Here is a 26075-nt window from a genome sequence, read left to right as displayed (position 1 = left end):
GCATAATGCCACTCTTTCGGGGGTGAATGCGTGATTAATTAGATTTGCAAAAAGACATGGGCATATCACATAAAGTCTAAACATGAAACCCAAAAATGGGAAACGCTGACGTGGAGATGCAGATGGATATCTCCTAGATTACTTATTGGCAGCATGTGAGGTTATGTAAGCTGGAGCACATGGCTAGTTTAATTGTCTACGCAGGGGAGCTGAGGTGGGGCCCGTGGGAAGACAGAGAACATGGGTGTGATTCCCTGAAACATGAATATCCAAACAGCATGTGAAGCAGGGGCTCCAATCTAATATTAAGTAATAACCCAAGTGAATGATAAAAAAGAAAGAGAGACATTGGCATATACATGTAAATATACACACCAGGAGTGAATGGACTGATGCTGAGTGATGACGAGTGAGTAAGATGATGTAACAAAGTGATTACCTTGAAAGGCTGAACCGAGCCATAGTAGAGAAGATGGTGCATGATGCATAGTGTGCTGGTGGCAAAGCTAGCCCGCAGCAAATGAACAGAGTGAGTGTTCCCGATATTGTCCAACGAGCCCAACCAGCATCACGCTGGCATTACACGAGGAAGAGGTGTCTGAGTCAAGGCGGCCACCATCGCTCATTTGAAACCAGACATGACTCCCCATTGGTCAGCCTAGATGACGTATCTCACCCTGGAATGACAACGTCTGCAAGGCGTCGGATGTACGGGGAGGGTGTGTGGCGCCGATGTGCAGAGGGAGGACCCGCCCACACCTCCGCACCCAGACTGAGTGACTGAAGGGGGAATGGGAGGGGCACCTAAGAGCACCGCAGCTCCTGGAAATAACAGGCAAAAACCAGCCCTGCAGTCCCTCAATACACACCACAAGACATGCTGCTGTGCAAGTCAGATGAATGCTGAAAAATCTTGATGTGAACCAAGTATGCCAGAGTATTAAAAGGGACAAACTACCACCAGGTGTAATAATCCATCACGGGTTGGAAAATAAAAAAAAATCCACAGGGAATCGCAACCTAGATGTGAGCCTATCGTACAACCTCCATCCCTAAAATCTTTTTTTTTTTCTCTGCCAAAATGCTGCTGCCAGGAACAAGGCACTCAGGAGAGCTGGCCAAATGCCCTGTGTGCATGGGGCCTAAAGCTCGATATGCAGATGTAAAGTTGTCAGTTCGATAGAACCAGATTTTAAGAAATTGTTTCTCTTTGTGATTTGAGGAAGCTACAACATATTCCATGGTTTTAATCTTATTAGCTTTGTTAATGTGGTTGTAAAGGCAGAAGGTTTTTTTAATCTTGCATAAGATAAAAAGCCTTCTGTGTGCAGCAGCCCCCCTAACACTTACCTGAGGTCCCTCTCTGTCCAGCGATGTCCACCAGTGTCTCAGCCGCCTGAGGTTCTCCCTCCTGTTGGCTGAGACACAGCAGCAGAGCCATTGGCTGCTGCTGTCAATAAAAGTCAGCTTGCCAATCAGGGGAAAGGTGGGGGGGCTGGGTCGGGGCTCTGTGTCTGAATGCTGAATGGACACAGGGAGCTGTGACTTGGCTCAGGTGCCCCCATAGCAAGCTGCTTGCTATGGGGGCACTGAACAGGAGGGAGGGGTCAGGATCACAGAAGAGGAACCCGAGAATAGGATCATCAAGGCTGCTCTGTGCAAATCCACTGCAACAGAGGAGGTAAGTATAACATGTTTGTTATTTTTATAGGAAAAAAACGAGACTTTACAATCGCTTTAAGCCACACGCTAATTGGAGAACAGTATGTCTCCAGTATAAAGAAATGCAGACTTTATCTGCTATCAGAAGATGTTTCAAGAGTGAGCTAGAACTGTGTTTTTAAATAAAGTTTTCAACAGCTTAAAGTGTTATTTCCTTACCTATCTTTTTACTAGTTTTAAAGTCAAAATTCTTGATTTCTTGTGCAAATAATGAGATACGAGGGTGACATCATTACAAAGTGTAAAATGGCCACAAAATTTGCACTTTCAGAGCTTTAAAACACCTATTTCATACAGAGATACACCCTTTCAGAATGGTATATGGCCTAAGCAAAGGTTTCTGACAAATGAACTGTAATTGCAATTTTTGCAATGTTATAAACTGAATAAAGAGGTATTTTCACAAACGAACAAATGTTGATGAATGTTACTTCATTGAGTGTTTTTTTAAACAAATAATGGCCATTAATGTGTACTTCAGTACTGGAAGAGTAATGATGCTGTCTTTTGACCACAGGTTTGGGAACTAAGCGATATAGATAAGGATGGACATTTGGACAGGGATGAGTTTGCAGTGGTAAGTATAATGTTACTGCTTGTACCAAGCAGATCAACACATTATTTTTTTTCCAAAGGCAGACACCAATGTGAGTATTACAGTTCTTGCTTTCAATGGATGTTATGTGGTGCAATAAAAAAAATGCTGGGTGATGTGGTACTAAGCTGTCAGTAGCCGATCCTTTTAAAGTGTTTGTTACCCTAAAAAAAAAAAAAAAATGGCTTCTGTTCCTTTAAAGCATGTTATACAGCACAGTGCTTGTGCTGTGTTATTTGGCCTTTTCCATCACCTGAAATACCTGGCTGATCCTGCCTGGTTCTGCCCTCCCCTCTGTAAACTGACTACAGTTTATCATGGCTGCTGAGCCCTGACAATCTTAGTTTACATGCCTCCGTCCTCTCCTCTGTCCTCCTCTCCCCCTCCCTCCCTGCCTGTCAGCTAGTGACATTGCCCACCCCTCCCCTACTGCTGCTAAAATTACTTTTACATTTTCATACAATCCTCTGTTTCATGATAGGTGCCCCTGTGTGTGTGTGTGTGTTTAAAAAATAACATTCTATACCTTATTTCAGAGCAGCGCTCATGTGATTGGCCGCCTCTTTAATTACAATTTGATTTAAATTTAAAGTGATTGTAAAAGATGTATATTATTTTAATATAAAAAAAAAAAAAAGTGCTATACTTAACTATTCTGTGAAATGGTGTTGCACAGAGCAGTCCCTTATCTCCTTTACAAGAGCCCCCCATTGACACTGTCCACTCCTTCTTTTTACGAGTTTCCCCCTCAGCAAGCCGTGTGCTGAGGGGGGGCACCCATGCCAGCGCACACCCAAGCCACCAAGCCACGCAGTGTGCATCCCACACTCCCTCCTCACAAGATCTGAAGGACGGAAGCAGTAGCCTATGACCCGCGCTGCTCTCAAAATCCCCTGTGAGACCAGGAAGCGAGAGTAGCAGAAGGGAGCTCTGGAGCATAAGAGAACTCAGGTAAGTGTTTAGAGGTTAGGTAAGTGTTTAGGGATGGGGAAAAATGAAAGTGGGTACAGGTATTAGTTTTTTTGAGTTTAGAACTACTTTAACCATTTCCCGACCATGTCACGCAGATATTCTGCGGCACAATGGCTCTCCTGGGCAAAATCCCGTATGGGTACGTCCTACCCTTTTTGGCCACCAGAGGGCGTGTGCATGTGCCTGCTGCATGGCGGCACGACCACACAAATCCCTGTGCTATCAGAGGAGAGGAGCCATATAGTTTGTTCCTACTAAGTAGGGAAAACGATATGTCTCCTCTCCTAGTCACCCACATCCCCATACAGTTAGAACACAGTGAGGGAACACACAACACCTTGATCGCCCCTAGTGTTAACTCCTTTCCCGCCAGTGACATTTACACAATAATCAGTGCATTTTTATAGCACTCATCGCTGTATAATTGTCATTGGTCCTAAAAAAGTGTCAAAAGTCTCCGATCTGTCCGTCGCAATACTGCTAAAAATCGCAGATCACCGCCATTAATACTAAAAATGCCATAAATCTTTCTCAGTTTGCAGACGCTATAAAAAATGTTTTTTTCTACCAAAAATATGTAGAAGAATATATATTGGCCTAAACTGATGAAGAAATTTGTGGGGGTTTTTTTGTTTTTTGTTTTTTTAAATTTGGGGATATTTATTATAGCAAAAAGTAAAAAATATTGTTTTATTTTTTCTTCAAAATTGTCACTCTTTTTTTGTTTGTAGGTAAAAACTGCAGAGGTGATCAAATACCACCAAAAGAAAGCTCTATTTGTGGGGAAAAAAAGGACGCAAATTTAGTTTGGGTACAGCGTCAAACGACTGCGCAATTGTCAGTTAAAGCGACGCAGTGCCAAATTGTAAAAAGTGCTCTGGTCAGGAAGGGGGTAAAATCTTCCTGGGCTGAAGTGGTTAAAGGAGTTGTAAACTCTCAAGGTTTTTCACCTTAATGCATTCTATGCATTAAAGTGAAAACCTTCTGTTGTGCAGCTCCCGCCCTTTTCTTACCTGAACTTGTTTGTTCCAGCGATGAGAACGAGCCCAGCAGCTCCAGCCGCTGTCTCGGGTCCTCATTGGGTAGATTGATAGCAGTGGGAGCCTTTGGCTCCCGCTGCTGTCAATCAAATCCAGTGACACGGGAGTCGGAGGATGGGACTGAGTCCTGCTTTCTGTGTCAATGGATGCCTGTACAAGTGACCCCATGAAATACGGCTCTCCGTGGGGGCACTCGATGAGGAGGAGGAGCCAGGAGCACCACCGGGGGACCCCAGAAAAGGAGGATCAGGTGGCCACTCTTTGTAAAACCCTTGCACAGAGGAGGTAAGTATGACATGTTTGTTATTTTTTTTCCAAATAACGTTTTTATTTTCAAAAACATGTGCAATACATTGTTTAAAAGAAAACAGTATGTGCAATGGCATTACATAAATTTAAGTTAACATATAATTTGCTGATGCTAAACTTCTATACTCATAGGCAAGAACCTTACTAAATGCCTTCGGTAATCCAATGTCTGTCATGTTTGTTATTTTAAGAGAAATAAAACGAACCTTTACAATCACTTTAAGCCATCAATACAAGCTTTCCTTCCAGCAATGAGACATCCGTGAGTTTCTCAGATATCTATGCACTGTCTTTTTCCTGGTTCAGCAGTTTTTCTTTGCCAGAGAATGGCAGAGATGGCACAATGTTATTCATTCATTCATGCATGCATGCATGCATGCTGCAGGTTAAATAGTCCTGGCACCAAGGCATGGGTATCAGATATCTCTTTACTTGGTCAACATGACAGCCAAGGCAAATAATATTTAAAGTGTCTTCCTCTGTTTAAACTGACCATGTTTATCATGGCTGCCGATCCATGATACTGTGGTAAGTTAATGTTCCTAGAGTGTGTGTGTGAGAGAGCTGATCTCCCCTCCCCTCCTGCCGCTATTCTGTTTGGTTGCAAAGTCCCTGAGCATCATTTCTGGTATCCCCTCTGTTTTAGCAAGCTATACAGTATAGTGTGTGTGTGTGTGTGTGTTTATGTTTTTTTGTTTTTATTTTTTTAATTATGAAGTTGAATACCTTATTTCACAGCGCCGATGTGCAGTCATGCGACCACCTGGCTGATGTCAGAGGAGAATCTCGGCCCTTCCCACTGTAGTTCTTAGATCGGTGAAGGAGGGCAGCGGGAGGTCACGTGACTGCACAGGTGCGCTGAGAAAAAAGGTATTTGGCTTCCTAATTTAGAAAAAACACTCACGCTGTACTGTATAGCTTGCTTTAACAGAGGGGATATCCGTAATTATCCTCAGGTAACTTTACAACCACTTTAAGGTAATGAGTGATCAAGAAAGATCAGGAAATGTTTGCTTCACATCTTTACAAGAGTTGAGTTAATTTTACATATGGGGTGCAATCTGTATATAGTGTCTGGGTATGTTCCTTATCTTTTGTAGGCAATGCATCTTGTATACCGAGCGCTGGAGAAAGAGCCTGTCCCATCTGTCCTACCACAATCCTTGATACCCCCATCCAAGAGGAAGAAAACACCCACATTCCCAGGAGCTGTCCCTGTGCTTCCTGCTAGTCCACCACCAAAGGACAGTTTGCGTTCTACTCCATCTCATGGCAGTATGAGCAGTTTAAACAGTGCTGGGAGTTTGTCACCAAAACACTCCACAAAGTCTAGCCAGGTACAGAAAAAAATGTTTTCACCATTGTTTTGCTACAGAAGCAGGTTGCAAAGGCATATTTGAATAATAGTTTGCTTTTTCTTTTTTTATTCCAAGCCTGCTTTGAATTGGGTGGTACCTCTCACAGACAAGATGCGCTATGATGACATATTCCTTCAGACGGACTTGGACATGGATGGTTATGTTAGCGGGCTGGAAGTAAAGGATATATTCATTCAGTCTGGACTCCCTCAAACTATTTTGGCTCACATATGGTGAGATAAGTGTAAAGACAACTTGCAATTTTTTTGTCTATTGCATGAAGTCAGTTCATAGAATGTTGTCTTTGGTGGGCTTTACTTTCTTTCTGCTTGCTCCTTGTAAGCAATTCCAAAGAAATGTAGCTGAGGATGCTATGCAGATTCAATTTGTCATTTTGTCTTTTAAGCCTAGTACACACCTGTAGTTTTTTTCATTCGACGCAGCATGGCTGAATGAAAAAACTGACCGCTCAGGAGGAGCCGTTGTACTAACTATCCAACGTTGGTATAGCGATCTCCCCTGCTGTTCTATTGTTTTCTCACCGGTGGACACCCCCCCCCTCCCCCCCCCCCCCCCCCCGGCCTGAACATTCCGTTCAACACCATTGGCTTAGAGCGCTGATTGGGAGCCGAGCAGCAGACATTTTTTGGTCACGCCCCTTTGACCGACTCCAGTGGTCTTGTTTACTATTACTAGGCTTTACCTAGGTATTTGATGTAGTTCTTTTCAAAATTCCTAGCACAGCCCTCGCCTTGTAGAGTAAAAAGTAGTATATAATTTAAAAAATCTGAGCAGGTCTTCAAAACTATTCACATGAAGCAATTTAGCACATGAGATATAGGATCTTCTCCCCCCCCGCTTGCTGTCACAATTTTAAAATAAAGCAGCTGTTATGTGAATGTGAAAACTACAAGTACCGACAGCCTTTGCGGTTGTTGGCTTGTAGTTCTCAGTAAACTACCAGGGCGCTGTTGAGCACTTTAGGTAGTTCATTGAGTCTTCCTGTCAGAGTGTAACTGCTTGCCCATACAAGATACAAGCAGGCAGGTACACAGACTGCCTGCAAGCACCCTGCGTTGCACCAGTCATCTGCTGATCGCAGCTGCAGTGCTTTACAGGCTCATAGTAAAGAAAATATAATAAATGCACATTTTATTTACCTGCACAAAGATGTACATTTTATTAATTTTCTTTATACAAAGGTGAACTTTATAGCGGTTGTATTACCCGCTTAGTGATTTTTACCTACAGGTAAGCCTATAATAAGGCTTACCTGTAGGTAAAAAGAATATTGACCCTGCATGCAGCCACTAACGTCAGCAGTGCATGCGCTCTGCAGGTCCGGCGGTATCCAGCCATTCCAGGAATGCATACTAGCACATCGTGCTAATTTTTTGCAGGATTTTTTTTTTAGCGGTTTACTACCGCTTTTAGGAATAGTTATGCTATGCACGAATAGAAAACCTCCAAAAAGGGGTTTCAGGAGTGATGAGGTTTCCCTAACGTAGGGCAAAGATATGGGGGGGGGGACAAGGGGGAATCCCCACCTCGCTCCAATGTGTCTCCTAACCTGGGAAGCCAACATAGGAGGAAAGCATGGCTCGAAACTCCTGTGAGTTACGAAATTTGGTCCAGGGGGCCTAGGTCGTGGTATGCTTCTCCAACCTATCATGCTCTGCTGCCAACAAATGTTTCAGATCTGTCAGGGATTCCATCTCCAGTATCCACTCGCCCAGGGCAGGCACTATAAAAAATATTTAACATATTGCAGCTTACTGATTCTTAGATTTGGTGGCTGCATTCATTTTCATTCATATTAGGAGTTTTTTTTTTGTTTGTTTATTTTCACCTGCTATTCTGGCCAGTAAAGCCTTGTACACATGATCAGATTTTCGCACGAACGGTCGCCCGTTTTTTGTTGCATGCTAGTCTCATGTCGAAAGTGAAGCAGTTACTCGTCATACAAAAATTCTCGTACGACAGAATACGACTTCAGAAGTGACATATAGTGTTGAATAGTTTTGTATGTATTCTTTATTTTCTGAGCATGCATAGTCTTGCTCTTACGATTTTTTTTCTGATGAAAACCGTACATATTAAAGGAAAATCGGACATTGTGTTCACATCCGACAAAAATTTTTTCCAGCTTTTGTCGTACGAAAAATCGGTATTGGCTGTCGAAAGCATCATACAAACGATCCGAAAATCGGCAAATCGTTAGTCGGAGGAAATTTTACTTCCGATTTTCGTATCATGCGTACGGGTCTTAAGTCCTGTTATTTTTCAACTTCCAACTACCATTTACAACTGACAGGTGTGCCTGCAGTTGTCAGATATTATTAATTTGTGTAAAAACCTTTTATCCTTTAAGTTTAAACTTTTATCCCAAAAGGAAAAAACGAAAACTGTTGCTGTAACTGCTTATAAAATGCTAGCTGGAGCTTTGCTTTAACCACTTGCTGACCAGCCGCCGTCATTATACTGCGGAAGGTCGGCACGATCCCGCGAATCGTTGTAGCTGTACGTTGGCTCCTTTAAGCGGGATAGCAGGCGTGTGCGCAGGCTGCACTGTGGGGGTGCCGATGCTCGTGACCGCCAGCCGTGCACAATCGCAGGCACGAGAGCCAGAACAGGGGCATGTGTGTGTAAACACACAAATCCCTGTTCTGTGAGGAGGGGAGAGGCAGATCATGAGTTCCTACTAGCTAGGAACAACGATCTGTCATCTCCTCTAGACGGTCCCATCCCCATACAGTTGGAACACACACTAGGGAACACGGTTAACCCCTTCCCTGCCAGTGACATTTACACAGTAATCAGTGCATTTTTATAGCACTGATTGCTGTATAATTGTCAGTGGTCCCAAAAATGTGTCAAAAGTTTCCAATGTGTCCACCATAATGTCGCAGTCCCGATATAAATCGCAGATCCCCGCCATTACTAATAAAAAAAAAAAAAAATTAATAATAAAAATGCCATAAATCTTTCCCCTATTTTGTAGATGCTACAACTTTTGCGCAAACCAGTCGATACTTATTGCAATTTTTATTACCAAAAATATGTAGAAGACTACATATTGGCCTAAACTGAGGAAAAAATTTGCTTTTTTTTTTAAAAAAAAATTGGGAATATTTATAATAGCAATAAGTACAAAATATTGTGTTTTTTTTTTTTTTCAAAATTGTTGCTCTTTTTTTGTTTATAGCACAAAAAATAAAACCTGCAGAGATGAGCAAATACCAACAAAAGGAAGCTCTAATTGTGGGAAAAAAGGACGTCAATTTTGTTTGTGTACAGCGTCGCGCGACCGCGCAATTGTCAGTTAAAGCGACGTAGTGCCGTATCACAAAAAATGGCCTGGTCATTGAGCAGCTAAATCTTCCGGGGCTAAAGTGGTGAATTTGTTAGTCAAGTCCATCAAAATCTATTAGTCTAATGCCCTGTACACACGGTCGGACTTTGTTCGGACATTCCGACAACAAAATCCTAGGATTTTTTCCGACGGATGTTGGCTCAAACTTGTCTTGCATACACACGGTCACACAAAGTTGTCGGAAAATCCGATCGTTCTGAACGCGGTGACTTAAAACACATACGTCGGGACTATAAACTGGGCAGTGGCCAATAGCTTTCATCTCTTTATTTATTCTGAGCATGCGTGGCACTTTGTCCATCGGATTTGTGTACACACGATCAGAATTTCCGACAACGGATTTTGTTGTCGGAAAATTTTATATCCGGCTCTCAAACTTTGTGTGTCGGAAAATCCGATGGAAAATGTGTGATGGGGCCTACACACGGTCGGAATTTCCGACAACAAGGTCCTATCACACATTTTCCTTCGGAAAATCTGACCGTGTGTACGGGGCATTACACTACCCTCTCCCAAGATTGACAATGCTGCTGTCCAAAGGTGTCTCCATTGCTTCTCCACCCTAAGATAGGAAATGTGCTAGATCCCATTCACATTAGGCAATTTGGAATTGCGGGCAGAATTGCCATAATTCTACCTGCGTTTGCAAGTCACGGCAAAATGTCATGTGAGCCTGGGTGCCATTGTTCTTAGTGGCACCCCAAACGTGGTGTGATTCTGCCATGATTGTTGCATGACAGCATCGCTAGGCAATCACGTCAAACCGCGCTAAACTTGTCGCCCAAAATTAGGCAGGAGCTTCTTTTGTGCAACAAGCACGCATAAGGCATCCCATTGAAGTAAATTTACACAAACGTGTAAATCATGCATTTAAATTCACAAGCAAATACGCTAGTTCCAGCAATGCAATATCTGAGCAGGCCCTTACTGGTTGGCTTACCAGGTGAAAATAAAGGAAAAAAAATCATTAAGAAAGAGAAAACGAATAAAGCCATTCCTTTTTTTTTTTTTTATTTATTCTTTATTTAAAGGTATGCTATATAACATGGTAGTATGGCATGACAGCACAGTCCTGATGAAGATTATCAGAGGTGACAGGATGAAAATAACAGAGGTTAATTGTCACTAACCAAACTATATGCCATATGTCAATTCGGTATTAAATTGTGACTAACAATTCAGGGTCATAGTCAACTTCAGTAAAAAAACATAACCGTGTGTTAAAAAAAGATATTTGCAGAACATGGCTCGCATGTACATACTGAGAGGATTAGGTCACCTACAGGCACATATCTTTTGTAATGTAAGGGCAAGTGATGACCCTCTACAAAAAAAGGGGGGAACCCAATCAGCTCTCTAAACAGTTGTACCATACGGTCGGTGTATACTGAAAGGTATTTTGGGGGGTTTTCAGACAGAAAAGTGGACACACTAGGTGTCTAAAAGGGGAAGAAAACAAGAGAAATAAGAGCAGAGAAAAGCCATCACATTTTAAGAATTGATACACTTCAATATATTAAATTATTTCATTGGATTGAATACTGCTTTCATTCAAAAGAATAACTTTTGCCTGAATTCTTATTAGCATCTGAGAGCCACTTTTAACTAGTGAGTGCATTTTTATTGTCTTATTCTTTTTAATCGTGACACCTAGATGGAGGCACCCTCTTGTTTGTTTTTTAGCTTCTATAAGATACTGAGCTTCTCAGATTGGTATTTTGGTCTTTCAATATTCGTATAAGTTTAGTAAATCCCTTTGTTGGCACTTGATTCTGTGCTGTATGATTTTACTGAGCTTGAACTAATTGCTTGAAATGTGTTTAAACATTCTAGTTATAGTAGAAAATCTTAATATGGCATCTGCTGCAGGGCTTTGGCTGATACGAGGCAGATGGGGAAGTTGAACAAAGACCAGTTCGCACTGGCAATGTACCTTATACAGCAGAAAGTCAGCAAAGGAATTGATCCACCTCAAGTCTTGTCTCCTGACATGATTCCGCCAGCGGAAAGGAGCACTCCCTTACAGGTAAACATACAACACCTGTTGTGTGGAATGCATTACATATGCTTCTTTCTGTATTGATCATTTTTGTGTATAACTGATATCAAAATAATAGTGGTTAACTTTCATTTATTAGTACTGTATATTGGCAAAATAATTCACTCGCTCAGCTGTCAAAGCCTTAAAAAACTAATGGAAGGCTATTGCTGTTAACAGAATACAGCTTTGGGTTGCACCACTGTCACACCTCCATCCCAGGAGCAAAACTGCCAGTACACCTAAAAATGTACAGTGTGTACCTAATATGTTTGAGCCTTTCGATTGGGAAAGTTCCTCAAAAATACTATTAATCAGGTTGGGGCCAACTGCCTTCTTTTCCCTTCTAGTACTATACATTCCCCCAAATACTGAACTTTCTCCACTGGTGGTAGTCTGCCCCAGTAGTTGTGCATCTTTCTTTATTCTGAGTTGTACTGTTGAACTGTACTGTACATGTTCAGCTTTTCAGGCATAAATTAAGCTGTCTACTTGTAAGCCTGCACAATCAGTACACTAGAGCACACTGACTCAGTGAAGAGGACTATAGAATTGCCATGGTTGAATGAAGAAAATTGATTTGAAATTCGTAATTATTATTACAATCCTCCTGGAGAGGATTGGAGTCCTCCCGACTCCCCATGTACAGACCTACTGTCTGTTGGGTGGAGCAGTCTCCAACTGGGAGCCATGAGCTTACAATCTAAGGTCCCTAACTCCCATTCATACATACACATACTATGGCCAATTTAAACAGGAGCCAATTAACCTACCAGCATGTCTTTGGAGTGTGGGAAGAAACCGGAGTACCCAGAGGAAACCCACGCAGGCACAGGGAGAACAGGCAAATTCCATGCAGGTTGTGCCATGATTGGGGTGTACAATGGTGGGGAGTGCAAGCTATTATTATTATTATTTCCCAAGGCGTCTTTCAGGACAGCACCTGAGAGATAGCGACTCCACCCACCGGAAACAGGAAACACCTTCTTCCTCCAAACTTTAAAGGGAGGCGCCTCCCTACCATACCTCAGTTTTTGTGTTTCCTCCGGCCCGGAGGGAACATCTTTTTGAAGGGGAGTCAAGGTCTCTCAGATGCCTGGGAGACAGGGCTTCTTTTTCATTTTTTCCTCCTTTTTGGAGACCCGCTGTCCTCCCGGCCTACCCAAGCCTTGGCAGCGGTAGCAATCGGGCTCCTCTTCCCCTCCTGGTGCTCGGGGAGAGCCGTAGACCCGGTGATCCGCGCGGTCATAGGAGCGGCGGTGCGCGTGCGCCGCCGCCATGTTTTTTTGGCCGGCAGGCGCGGCGGAAGTGACAAGGCGGGTCACTGGGTCAGCAGAAGCGTCATTTCCGGCGTGGATGCGAGAGGGGAGGAGGGAGGACAGGAACTGGCGCCTACTTCCGCTTCCGGTCCGGTGCAGATGCACTATGGGAGTCCGGAAGCGGCATATGAAGCCACAGGTGGAGAGCTGCACACCAGAGATGGAGGACTCAGCGTCTGCAGCGGTGGGGACAGGCACAGGCGCCAGTAAAGCTCAGGTAGGAGCAGCAGTTTAAGTCTGCCTTTCTTCCTTTTCCTGGGTTTGGTCTATTTTCTTTTTTCTTACCCCCTAGTGGCAAGGGGCCTGTCTGGGCACTGGAGGCTGACTGGTTTCTTCTTAGTGCACCTGTGGGTGATTCTTGTGTAGCTGAGACCGGGTCTCACTAAAAGGTCCCCTGGTTTTTTTCCCTTTTTTGTTTTTTCTCTCACATCCCAAAAAAGAGATGTCCTTCTTGCAGGGCCAAAATGGGAGAAAATTGGAAAAAAGTCTTATGCAGTACATGCATCACTTCTTTAGTTAAGGAGGAATCAGCTTCGGTTTGTGATGATCTGGTTGCCTCTGTAAAGAAGGAACTATACGCCACGATTCAGACTTTTCGTGACTCTTTAGTTAATCCAGCTGCTAGTCAGCCATCCACTTCTGAGGCTTCCCAGGGTTCTATTTCTTTCCCCATGGTAGAAGTTTTACCTGAAGGCCCCCCTATCAGGGAAGAGCAGTCCCCTACTCCTTCCGTTAAGGATTCGGAGGAGGAGGGTGAGGAAGCGGAGGTGGCTCCTTCCAAATTTAAGCTTTCCCTAGAGGAGGTAGACGGACTCCTTAAGGCTATCCATGTTACACTTGGCTTAAGTGAGGAAAAGAAGGAGTTATCTCTTCATGACCGCATGTATGCAGGGTTAAATGAGCCTAAGGGGCGAACATTTCCAGTTCATTCGGTCATTTCTGACGCCATTACTAAAGAATGGCAAGATCCAGAGAAAAAGCCCTTTTTTTCCAGAGCCCACAAAAGGCGCTTCCCTTTTGAGGAGGACCCTTCTGCGGTGTGGAATAAGGTGCCCAGGTTGGATGCGGCCTTTTCACAGGTCTCAAGATCCACAGACCTGTCTTTTGAAGACATGGGTGTTCTAAGGGATCCAATGGACAAACGCATGGATCTTTTGCTCAAAAGATCATGGCAATCAATCATGAGCAATTTAAAACCAGCAATGGCCACAACCTGTGTAGCCAGGAATCTGGAATACTGGGTGAACCAACTTAGATCTCATATAGTGGCAGATTCCCCCAAGCAGGAGATCTTAGATTCCTTTCCTACCCTGATTTCTGCGGTTGCTTATATTGCTGATGCTTCGGCTGAAGCTATCAAGATGTCAGCTAGGTCTGCAGCTTTAGCAAATGCTGCGAGAAGAGCTTTATGGCTAAAAACCTGGCCAGGTGATACAGCTTCAAAGAGTAAACTTTGTGGTATCCCCTTTTCAGGTGACCTTCTTTTTGGCCCAGATCTAGATAATATCCTAGACAGAACTGCCGATAAGAAGAAGTCCTTTCCGGTCAAAAAGAAAAAGCAGACCCCAAAACGTCTTTTTCGACCTCAAAAAACTCAGCAGCAACAGCAGGAAAGTAAGTTTCAGGGCAGGAGGAAAAATTGGTCTGCGCAAAAGGCGAAGGGCAAAGGTGGAATTCTCTTCCGTCCTCCTTCACAGGCCGAAAACTCACAATGACTCATCTCTGCGGGTCGGCGGAAGATTACGAGAGTTTCTTCCGCAGTGGTCAGTGATAACTACAAATCAGTTTATTCTGACCACTCTCTCGCAGGGTTATACTCTCGAGTTCGCCAGAAGCCCCCCAAGAAGGTTTCTGGTAACAAATGCTCCTCGAGATCCAATGAGGGCCCTGGCCATGAAATCCTCTCTGGAGGAACTAATGCAACAGGGTGTAGTAATCCCAGTGCCACCAGAGGAATGGCACGAGGGCTTCTATTCACATGTCTTCCTGGTAAAAAAACCAACAGGAAGATTTCGTTTAATTCTAAATTTAAAGCCACTAAACAGAGCCATCAAATACAGAAGGTTCAGGATGGACTCAATTTTCACCGCCAGAAATATTCTGACTCCAGGTTGTTTCATGGCGTCAGTGGATTTAAAAGATGCATACCTGCATATTCCAATCTCATCCCAGTCCCAGGGGTTTCTCAGGTTGGCGGTAAGGTTGGAAGGCAGAATTCAGCATCTGCAATTCAGAGCCCTACCCTTCGGGCTATCATCCGCACCCCGAATTTTTACCAAAGTAATGGCAGAGGCCCTAGCTCCGCTGCGTCTTCAGGGAATCGCAGTAATTCCTTACTTAGACGATCTGCTATTTTTCGCCCCCTCAAGAGAGGAGCTGAGGAGCAATTTAAGCAGAGCATGCAGCCATTTGGAGTCTCTAGGTTGGATCCTAAATCTCCAAAAATCTTCCCTGGAACCATCTCAGGAGATTCGGTTTCTAGGGTATATAATAAATTCGGTAAGCCAAAAAATTTTTTCTTCCTTCAGAGAAGAAAGGAAAAATCCAGGATACAGTGTCTTTTTTGCAGACCAACCAGCAGCTGACGGTAAGATTGGTCATGTCAGCCCTGGGGGTTCTGACTTCGTCAATGCCAGCTGTTCAGTGGGCAAGACTACACTTCAGACATCTGCAGGCTTTTCTTCTGAGATCTTGGGATCACAATTTAGAATCCCTAGACTCAGAGGTAAGAGTTCCAACCCAAGTGAAGAGGTCACTATGGTGGTGGAAAAGGCAGGATATCCTATCGGAGGGGTTGGTCTGGGCCTTTCCAATCGAAAAAAGGCTGACAACCGATGCCAGTTCCTGGGGTTGGGGAGCCCACCTAGAAAAAGGTTTCACTCAGGGAAACTGGTCCAGGAAAGAGGCGACCAAGTCCTCAAACTGGAGAGAGCTCAAGGCGATCGACTTGGCTCTGAAGTCATTTGCTCAGGGGCTTCAGGCCCAGCATGTTCAAATACTAACAGACAATGCCACGGCAGTGGCTTACATAAACAGGCAGGGAGGTACAAGGAGCAAATCGCTGCAAGTACTAGCCATGAGCATTCTCCGTTGGGCAGAAGGACACTTGCTGTCGTTATCAGCAGTCCATCTAAAGGGATCCCTGAACGGAGTGGCGGATTTCCTGAGCAGAAACCCCATTCGGGAAGCAGAATGGTCGCTGAACCCAGAGGTTTTCGCCATGATTGTCGAGAAGTGGGGGCTGCCAGAGGTGGACCTGTTCGCCTCAAAGGAGAATGCCTTGGTTCCGCAATTTTTTTCCCTAAGCAATCACGACGGGTCACTAGGAACAGATGCCTTGGCGTATCCATGGAGATTCCATCTCTGCTACGCTTTCCCCCCATTTCAGTTAATTCCCTTAGTATTAAGAAAAATTCAAAGGGAAACGGTACCGGTTGTCCTAATCACGCCCTTTTGGCCAAGAAGGGCTTGGTTTTCAACCGTTCTGAAAATGGCGGTCAGGCCTTATTGGCATCTGCCCCTCAGGCACGATTTACTATTTCAGGGACCGGTAAATCACCCAGAGGTAGCCACTTTGGCGCTCACTGCTTGGTATCTGAAGAGCAGCTCTTAAGGAGCAAAGGTTTTTCCAACCGGTTAATCTCTACGCTATTATCCAGTAGGAAAAGGGTGACTAGAAATATCTATTCCAAGGTCTGGAAGGTTTACAATACGTGGTGTAATTCATCTGACCAGGACCCAGGGAGTCTCGTTACCATTCTGGAATTTTTACAGGTTGGTGCTGACAAGGGACTAGCAGTTAGTACCTTGAAGGTACAGGTGGCTGCGCTAGCAGTGTTCCTAGAAAGATCTGTGGCCTCAGATCCATTGGTAACCAGATTTTTCAGATCCCTTACGAGATCCAGACCAGCACCACTTAGGTTGTTTCCCAAATGGGATCTGTCGATAGTCCTCCAGGCTCTAACAAGGAGTCCCTTTGAACCTTTGGAAGAAGCGCCACTTAGATATCTCACTTTTAAGTCTGTGTTTCTGATTGCCATGGTCTCTGCACGAAGGATCAGTGAGCTTAATGCTTTATCAGTTAAGGAACCCTATTTATCTATCTTCCCAGATAGGGTTATACTTAGAACAGATCAGAAATTCTTACCAAAGGTAGCTTCAGTACAAAATCGTGTCCAGGACATTGTACTTCCGACCTTCTGCCCCAACCCAGTAGGGGAGAAGGAGACTTGTTTTCACATGTTGGATGTTAGAAGAGTTTTGTTATGTTACCTGGAAAGGACAAAGCTCTTTAGACGTTCAGATTCTCTGTTTGTGTTATTTTCAGGCAACAGGAAAGGTTGCCAGGCTTCTAAAATCTCTTTAGCAAGGTGGCTGAAGCTAGCCATTTCAGAGGCTTATTCGCATGCAGGCGTGTCTCCTCCTGCAGGAATTTCTGCACACTCAACAAGAGCATTAGCGGCCACTTGGGCAGAGAGAGCTGGTGCCACCCCTGAACAAATCTGCAAGGCGGCAACTTGGTCAAGTTTTCACACATTCGTGAAACATTACAGGCTGGACCTCACATCTGCTAATGATCAGGCGTTTGGCAGAAAGGTCCTGCAAGCTGTTGTCCCGCCCTAAGGGGGTAAGTCTCTGTTATCCTCTCAGGTGCTGTCCTGAAAGACGCCTTGGGAAAAACCAAGTTAGACTTACCGGTAACTTGTTTTCCAGAAGTCTTTCAGGACAGCAACATCCCGCCCTATTGTATTGTATATACTATGCTGTGACTAACGTATGTGTTTATGTGTTCCAGCCGGGGCCGGAGGTCTTCTCTACTACAACTGAGGTATGGTAGGGAGGCGCCTCCCTTTAAAGTTTGGAGGAAGAAGGTGTTTCCTGTTTCCGGTGGGTGGAGTCGCTATCTCTCAGGTGCTGTCCTGAAAGACTTCTGGAAAACAAGTTACCGGTAAGTCTAACTTGGTTTTTTTGTGTTTTTAAAGAAACCTATGCTAAAAAAAAAATTACTTGAGCTAACACTTTTCTTCTCTTGAATATACTATTTTCCAGTCTGTCTCTGGTTTTAATACTTTAGTCGCGTGCCTGGCTCAAGTATGGAAACCAATTAAGTGAGAACTCCTCATCTGTATGCTTGTTCTTTGCCAATGACTCAGAACATGTTTGTTTAATATAATAAAACAGTGATAAGAAGAAAATGGACCTGGCTGATCTGGCACTAGAATTATTGCTCTCACTTTGTCGTTTGCAGTGATACCTTACATGTGTGGTACGATCCACATTTATAGATGCATGTGGAACTTACACATGTCTTCACATTTGCTCGAGGCACTTTAAAAAAAAGTTTACATTTTATTATTTTTTAAAAATTTTTTTTTACACTGTCCCTTTATTTAAATAAACTTTATTGCTATCACAAGGGATCCCATATCTCTCCTCTGCAATCAAAAGCATCTCATCAAACCAGGCCCGGTTTAATGATATATGCTTCATAAGCCAGTCATGGCTTGTAAACCTCAAACAGAAACCGGAAGTGACCATCCTTATCGCTTCTGATTTCTTACATCACAGAGGATGTACCTTCCTTCCTTCTCGGTGCACCACTACACCAAGCCAGTTTTCCCAGAGAGCCCGGGAAAAGGCAGCAGGGGGGCGCCCACCCCCATTCTGTCCCCTGTAGAAGTGATTGGGCAGCTGTTGAGCCACTAAGATCACTTTTACAAGAAAGTCCATCTCCAGCTGCTAATTTTTATACCAGGATCATGGCTGTAGCGGCAGCCATGATCCCTGTACAGCCACTTCAACTTGAGGGCCTATGGGTACATCCTAATGGATTGAAGTGTTTAAAGTGGGGTTCCCATTTAAAAAAAAAAAAATTAAAAGTCAGCAGCTACAAATACTGCAGCTGCTGACTTTTAATTGGACACTTACCTGTCCCAAGGTCCATCGATGAGGGGGATGGAAGCCCCGCTCGCCCCCCCCCTCCGCTCGGCGGCGCCAGCATTCTAACTGTAGGCGCCCGGCTGTGGCCTCACAGCCGGGCACCCACTGCGCATGCGCAAGCTGCGCCGCGTGCTGTCACTGGCCCCGCAATCATCTGGGACCGGTCACGTGTCCCAGATGATTGACAAGAGGGAGGGTGGAGAGGCAATCTCCCTTCCTGCGCCGAGGGAAGTGACGTCAGGAGCCCAGGCACCGAAGGAGGCAGACTACGAGAGACCCCTAGCAACAGGCATTTAGAGGTGGGTAAAAAGAAAAATTTTCTCCAAATGTTTTTTAATTTTTTTTAAACACATTACTCATTTTTTTTTTTTTTTGGGTTGGAACTCCACTTTAAGTATACTGTATCTAATGTCAGGATTAAACCACTGACATTGTCCTCCTGGGAAGATTTCACTCTAGTACTGTTCTGATGGCAACTCCAAATCTTGGGTTGACCCTTTTTTTTATTCAGTGACATTGGTGATCAGGACAATTCAAGAAAAGCAGTAACCTTAACAGCAATAAAAACATGACTGTGTTTCTAACCACTCACCACTTTATCCAGATCTAAAAAAAAAAAAAAGGTTTAGTTATATTTTAGTTTGCAAGAGTGATTGGCAGTTCCTGGGAGCTTAGTAGAATGACTGTCTTTTAGGGCCTTTGCGCACCAAATCTCAGTGCACTGCAATGCTGGCATTTGAAGTGAATGGGCCCTTTATGTGCAAAAATTAGGTCCTGATTTTTTTCTCTTGTGTGTAGAGCAATGCAGTGCACAGAACACCTGCTGATGTATTGCAGTGCACTGTAGATGCATGTTTGGGTTCCATTTTACAGTGCACCACAATTGACATCTACAGTATGCTCTGTGTCTTGCATCTACAATGCGCTGCAGGTGTCCCAGGAACGCATTTTTTAATGTGGTTCAGTTGCATTTTGAAAATCTCCATTTACTTGCAGGCTAAGTTGCAGAGCTTTAGGCAAAGTTGTAGAACTACGTAAAACAAGTATGCTTCCACATAGTGCTTAATAATGAAATACACTTAATATATCCAGAAATACGTTTGCATTAGTCGCCCATTGGGAGTGGTAGAGCACAGGTATGGAGAGTATCTGGAAAATTATATTCACCGCTGTATGTAGTCGTGAATATACAGTATATTAACAATCTTTTTTCAGGGGCTAATAGTCCTGCAGATCCCTCTCTCCTTTCCTTATATTCAAATGATGGGACATATTAATTGGGTGGTGAGTTCAGCAGGCTATACATGAGGGAGGGGTGCTCCTCCATCATTTGCACCCATTTTCGAACAGTGTGAGGGGCCTAACAAAGGGATTTGAAGGTGGCAGATAACAGATCAAATAAGATAATTGCATTGTTATCCAGAGCCCTCAAGAACCAGCTAAAAAATTGAAAAGTGTATGGCCAACTTCAGATGACAGGTTGTGTCTGCTAGAGTGAATCATCTGGTAGAGTGAGTCTTGGTGGTTTATGGGCCCATAAAAATGATGAAATGTATGATTTACAGTCTTTAAGAATGAGGCTGGAATGTGTATGGGCAGTGAGTGTGAAAATACAGTATACACAATCAGATATTCATTTTTAAAATGTTACGCCGTCTGACCCACAAGAAATGGCCTGTGTGCCACTGACTTACTTATTTTTTTTTTAATCTTGAGCAGGAGGGGAACACGTCATGAGACACATTTCCAAAAAGGCTTTATTCTCAATTCACATATGTAGAATATTGAAGCAGTCTGTAAAATGCGCCTCACATGTATGCCTTTTCAAGAAAAACATCTTGACCGAAGGCACCTAACAATACATAAAGGAAAAAACAGGGAGGGGGAGGCGCTGGCGCTGACCTGAGTGTAGTATTAAAATGATGACTTTAATAGGATAAGATTAAAAACACTTACAAGATGATAGAAGATGCATGCTCATCAAAGTAAAGTGCGGTCCTGGCATTCCACATGGCTCTGTGGGTCCCACCGCTGTTCCGGATAGCTGGAAAGGATTGAGCACCTGGCTGGAATGGACCATTGTTTCTCCAGGAGCAAAGGAACCAAGCAGCTCCACACAGACCAGCATGGACTATGGAACAGGAAGTGATGTCACTGGTGTCTGAATGGACCTAGGCAGGGCTGGAATCTTGTCAATCAGGGCTGCAGTGATGAAAGGCTACGCTGACTGCTCCTTCTATTGGCTTCTATCATCTTGTAAGTGGTTTTAATCTTATCCTATTAAAGTCATCATTTTTAATACTACGCTCAGGTCGGCGCCTCCCCTCTCCCTGTTTTTTCCTTACATGGCTTGCTGAGTTCTGGACACACTCTGAAGGATGTCTGCCTTCCTTTTTAAACCTTAATACCACTTTCTATGGATACATCACCATCCAGCTATTACAGCCACAGACTATACCCCTAATGATTACTCCATCTGTAGTGCCGGATAAACACTGACTACACTGCTAACCAATACATAAAAGATGTAACAGAAGGGAAGTTTTTACTCCCAACAGTGCAAGATCTCACCCCCCCCCCCCCCCACTCCCAAGAACTTCTACCTACTCAAAATGCAGAGCACCTAACTGCTCTACCCAGACCTTAAATTAAAAACCTATGTTCACCCCTTCCTTTCATCACAAGACATGGGCCACGAAGTCCAGCAAATCACTTCTAAGAGCTAAGTGTCTGTTATAGTTTTCCTCCCTCTGGGTCACAGTTGTCCCAGACCTGTGTGTTCAATCTGTGGTTTCAAAGGGATACAAAATAGAGTGCAAAACTGCTTTCTTCTCTCAAATTGACCAAAAACGGCCCAAGGACAGTCAGTCCAATGTCTTCAACCGTAGTTGTGGCAGTATCTCCCCAAGAGATTTTATTCAAACCTGTTCATTGTACCAAAGCCCAGCGAGGGTATTAGTATAATTCTGGGCTTAAAAACCCTCAACAAATACCTTCCAATTCCAAAATTTTACATGGAATCTCCAAGGTGGGCAGTTGCCTCTGAGACAAGGGGAATACATGGCATCTGTAGACATCCGAAATGCATGCATCTCCTTTATCCACTGCATCAGCACTTTCTGCCCTTTGCATTGGCAATTATTTCTAGTTTGTTGCATTACTGTATGGCCTGTTCTTTGCTCCCGGAGTATCCACAAGGGTCCTAGCACCTCTTGCCCCTCTCAGAACTCAAGGCATTGAGGTCACAGGCTCTCTAGACGCCTTTTTTCTGAAAGACTCCTATCCCTTCCAGCTGTCGGCAAACATTCACATGAATTCACCTTCAGATCCTCTAGACCAGGGGTCTCGAACTGGCAGCCCTTCAGCTGTTGCAAAACTACATATCCCATCATGCCTCTGCCTGTGGGAGTCATGCTTGTAGCTGTCAGCCTTGCAATGCCTCATGGGACTTGTAGTTTTGCAACAACTGGAGGGCTGCCATTTTGGGACCCCTGCTCTAGCCTTTCCATTGGGTGAGCAATTAAAAAAGAATCTGCTCTCCAGCCTTCTCTTAGCCTGGAATACTTGAGTCTGGTCTTGGGCACATCCCAAGCAAAGACTGCTTCCAGAAAAGTCAGTGCCATTTACCCAATTTCATTCAATAACTCTCCAACACAACATCTTGTCGATCTGGATCAAGCATTCTTTTAACCTACCCATGCTCCTGTCCAGCCAAGCAAGGAAGTCCTCATCTTGGTGGGTCTCAAGCCCAGCCTTAACAGTAGGGAAGTCTTTCCTTCCCTATCACTGGCAAGTGATAACAGATGCCAGTCTCTCAGGCAGGGGAGGAGCGTTCTTGTCCCTCATGGTCCAGTGAACATGGTCACCTGTGGAAGCCAAGCTCTCTATCAACATTTTGGATCTAAGAGCAGTTCAGGTGGCTCTGTAAGACTGGACCCTTTTCTGCAAGGACACCCAGGCAGGGTGCATTCAGAAATTGCCACATCAACCACCAAGGTGCATCAGGAGTCTGGTGGCCTTGAAAAAGTTAAACCAGATAATCTCATGGATAAAAATTTTCTGTCTAGAGATCTCAGTCCACACCCCAGGAGTGAAAAACTGGAAAGTGAACTACCTCAACTACTACTGCCTGGATCGAGGGGAATGGGCCCTTCATAAACACTTTCATTTTTTGTTTCAGAAACTGGGGACTCTGGGTATAAACATTCTAGTCTCCAGATTCAACAATACACCTCCTCTGTTTGCAGGCAAGACCAGGGATTCTTTAGCACTAGCCTTGGATTCCTTTATTATTCCCTGGTCTTAGTACAAGCCAGTTTATGCCTTTAGTCCGGTGCAATTCTGCTTCATCTGCTCCAAAAAATAGAGCAAGAGAAGAAAACGGTGATTCTAATTGCACTGCAGGTTCTTTTGGACCGAACTGGTCCAAAAGAACCTGATACACAGACATACCCGGACTTCTAGCAAATGCCCCCTGGCCTCTTCCCAACAGAAAAGATCTGCTATCTCAAGGCCTTCTATTCCATCCTTGCTTCAGTCTCTGGCTTTAAGGACATGGCTGTTTAAGCCCTGATCTTAAAAGGTGGAGGGGTCTCTGAGTCTGTTATTCCTACCTTGCTAAAAACAGGAAAAGCCACTTTGAGAAGATCCACTATTGTACTTGAAAATTCTCCTTTGCTTGGTTTGAATATAGATACGTCAGTCCCAGAGACTACTCTGTGCCTCACATTCTAGTCTTCCTTCCTTCAGGTTTGATTAGAACTTGTCCTTACAGTTCTCAGCCTTTTCCAATCTTCTTCCAGGATCTCTGGCTTCACTCTTCTTTTCTAAAAACTTTTTTTTTTTAATGAGAGTATCCCACCCTATGCTTCCTTTGGATCCAAACTTGGGTCTCTCTGCCCTTTGAACCCAAGAAGGATGTTCCTTTAGATGACTTCTCCTGGCATTTTGGTTGCTATCACATTCTTCAGATGTGTCACCGAGCTAGGTGCCTGTCTCTTGTAATGAGCTGTTCCTCATATTTCCCCAAAAAAGAGGTTGTCTTACCCCCAAGACCATCCTTTCTCCCTAAGGTGCTATCAGTCTTCCACCTCAGTGAGGACATGCATATTACTACCATCCTTATGCTTTTCTCCAAAGCATCCAAAGGAAATCTCTCTTCATTGTCTGGATGAAGTCAGAGCCTTTAGAGTATCTCAAATCTTCAGATAGATCAGATAGGCAAATTCCAAATTTCCTCAGGACCTTACAAGGAACACCCTGCTTCCATATCCACCATGGCGAGATGAATAAGAAATATGATTGTTAGAGCTTGCACTCTCATGGACAGATATCCTCCTGGGCTTTTACACGCATATTCCACAAGATCAGTGGGAGTGTTCAGGGCATTTCATCACCAGACCTCTGTAGCCTAGCTGTGTAGAGCCGCCACCTGGTACTCTGTTTATACTTTTTCAAAGTTCTAGGTGAATGTTCAGTTTTCTGCAGATGCAGCTTTCCGCTGCAAGGTTCTTGCCACAACAGTCTGAAGTTGGGTTTTTGCCACCTTTCTCATTCATTGCTGGGTGACGTCCCTGGGCTATTAATATTTTGTGTCCTGTGATTTACAAATAAGATGACATTTATTTTGACTTGCCTGTAAATTCCATATCTTGGAGCACAGGTAAGGAGACAGGCCACCCTCCCTTCCATTCCTTGGTTACTCTGCCTTGCTTGCTACAAAACGGAGAACTCCGAGTAGAGTAGGGTTGTTGGCCAGGAGCCCAGTGAGCATGTGTTGAAAAGCTTGCCAGCATCCAATCTCCTGAAGCTACAAACCTATAACCCAGGGTCTATGAATACTCTGCCTGTGTCCTGTATGGTACTCTGAGTTATGGTATTTACAGTTAAGCCAAAATGTTATCTATCTCAGTATCCCACAAAAGTGAGTACACCCCTCATGTTTTTGTAAATTATTTATTATATCTTTTAATGTGACAGCACTGAAGAAATTACACTTTGCTACAATGTAAAGTAGTGAGTGTACAGCTTGTATAGCAGTGTAAATTTGCTGTCCCCTCAAAATAACTCAACACACAGCCATTAATGTCTAAACCGCTAGCAACAAAAGTGAGTACACCCCTAAGTATAAATGTCCAAATAGGTCCAAAAGTGTCAATATTTTGTGTGGCCACCATTATTTTCCAGCACTGCCTTAACCCTCTTGGTCATGGAGTTCACCAGAGCTTCACAGGTTGCCAACGGAGTCCTTTTCCACTCCTCCATGACAACATCACGGAACTGGTGGATGTTAGAGACCTTGTGCTCCTCCACCTTCCATTTGAGGATACCCCACAGATACTCAATAGAGTTTTTAGGTCTGCAGACATGCTTGGCCAGTCCATTACCTTTACCCTCAGCTTCTTTAGCAAGGCAGTGGTCGTCTTGGAGGTGTTTTTGGGGTCGTTATCCTGTTGGAATACTGCCCTGCAGCCCAGTCTCAGAAGAGAAGAGATCATGCTCTGCTTCAGTATGTCACAGTACATGTTGGCATTCATGGTTCCCTCAATGAACTGTAGCTCCCCAGTGCCGGCGGCACTCATGCAGCCCCAGACCATGACTCTCCCATCACCATGCTTGACTGTAGGCAAGACCCACTTGTCTTTGTACTCCTCACCTGGTTGCCACCACACACGCTTGACACCATCTGTACCAAATTTGTTTATCTTGGTCTCATCAGACCACAGGACATGGTTCCAGTAATCCATGTCCTTTTTCTGCTTGTCTTCAGCAAACTGTTTGCGGGCTTCCTTGTGCATCATTTTTAGAAGAGGCTTCCTTCCGGGATGACAGCCATTCAGACCAATTTGATGCAGCGTGCGGCATATGGTCTGAGCACTGACAGTCTAGCCCCCCCAACCCTTCAACCTCTGCAGCAATGCTGGCAGCACTCATACGTCTATTTCCCAAAGACAACCTCTGGATATGACGCTGAGCACGTGCACTCAGCTTCTTTGGTCAACCATGGTGAGGCCTGTTCTGAGTTGAACCTGTCCTGTTAAACCGCTGTATGATCTTGGCCACTGTGCTGCAGCTCAGATTTAGGGTCTTGGCAATCTTCTTATAGCCTAGGCCATTTTTATGTAGAACAAAAATTCTTTTTTTCAGATCCTCAGAGAGTTCTTTGCCATGAGGTGCCATGTTGAACTTACAGTGACCAGTATGTGAGAGTGAGAGCGATAACAGCAAATTTAACACACCTGCTCCCCATTCACACCTGAGACCTTGTAACACTAACGAGTCACATGACATCGGGGAGGGAAAATGGCTAATTGGGCCCAATTTGGACATTTTCACTTGGGAGTATTTCACTTTTGTTGCCAGTGGTTTAGACATTAATGGCTGTGGGTTGAGTTATTTTTGAGGAGTCA

General features: G+C 44.1%; 1 protein-coding gene across 4 annotated transcripts in view; it reads left to right on the top strand.

The window, feature by feature from the left end:
• EPS15L1 (epidermal growth factor receptor pathway substrate 15 like 1) overlaps nucleotides 1-26075 on the top strand; it is a 327178-nt gene that overhangs the window by 82754 nt on the left and 218349 nt on the right. For all 4 annotated transcript variants that reach the window (XM_073592681.1, XM_073592671.1, XM_073592690.1 and 1 more), the window contains exons 8-11: nucleotides 2240-2299; nucleotides 5739-5975; nucleotides 6072-6229; nucleotides 11239-11395. In XM_073592681.1, the coding sequence (XP_073448782.1) occupies nucleotides 2240-2299; nucleotides 5739-5975; nucleotides 6072-6229; nucleotides 11239-11395 (612 nt within the window). The remainder of the gene's footprint in view (nucleotides 1-2239; nucleotides 2300-5738; nucleotides 5976-6071; nucleotides 6230-11238; nucleotides 11396-26075) is intronic.

Source organism: Aquarana catesbeiana, linkage group LG01 (assembly GCF_042186555.1).
Source record: "Aquarana catesbeiana isolate 2022-GZ linkage group LG01, ASM4218655v1, whole genome shotgun sequence".
NCBI classification, from domain to species: Eukaryota; Metazoa; Chordata; class Amphibia; order Anura; family Ranidae; genus Aquarana; species Aquarana catesbeiana.
This window is presented reverse-complemented; position numbering and strand designations above follow the sequence as displayed.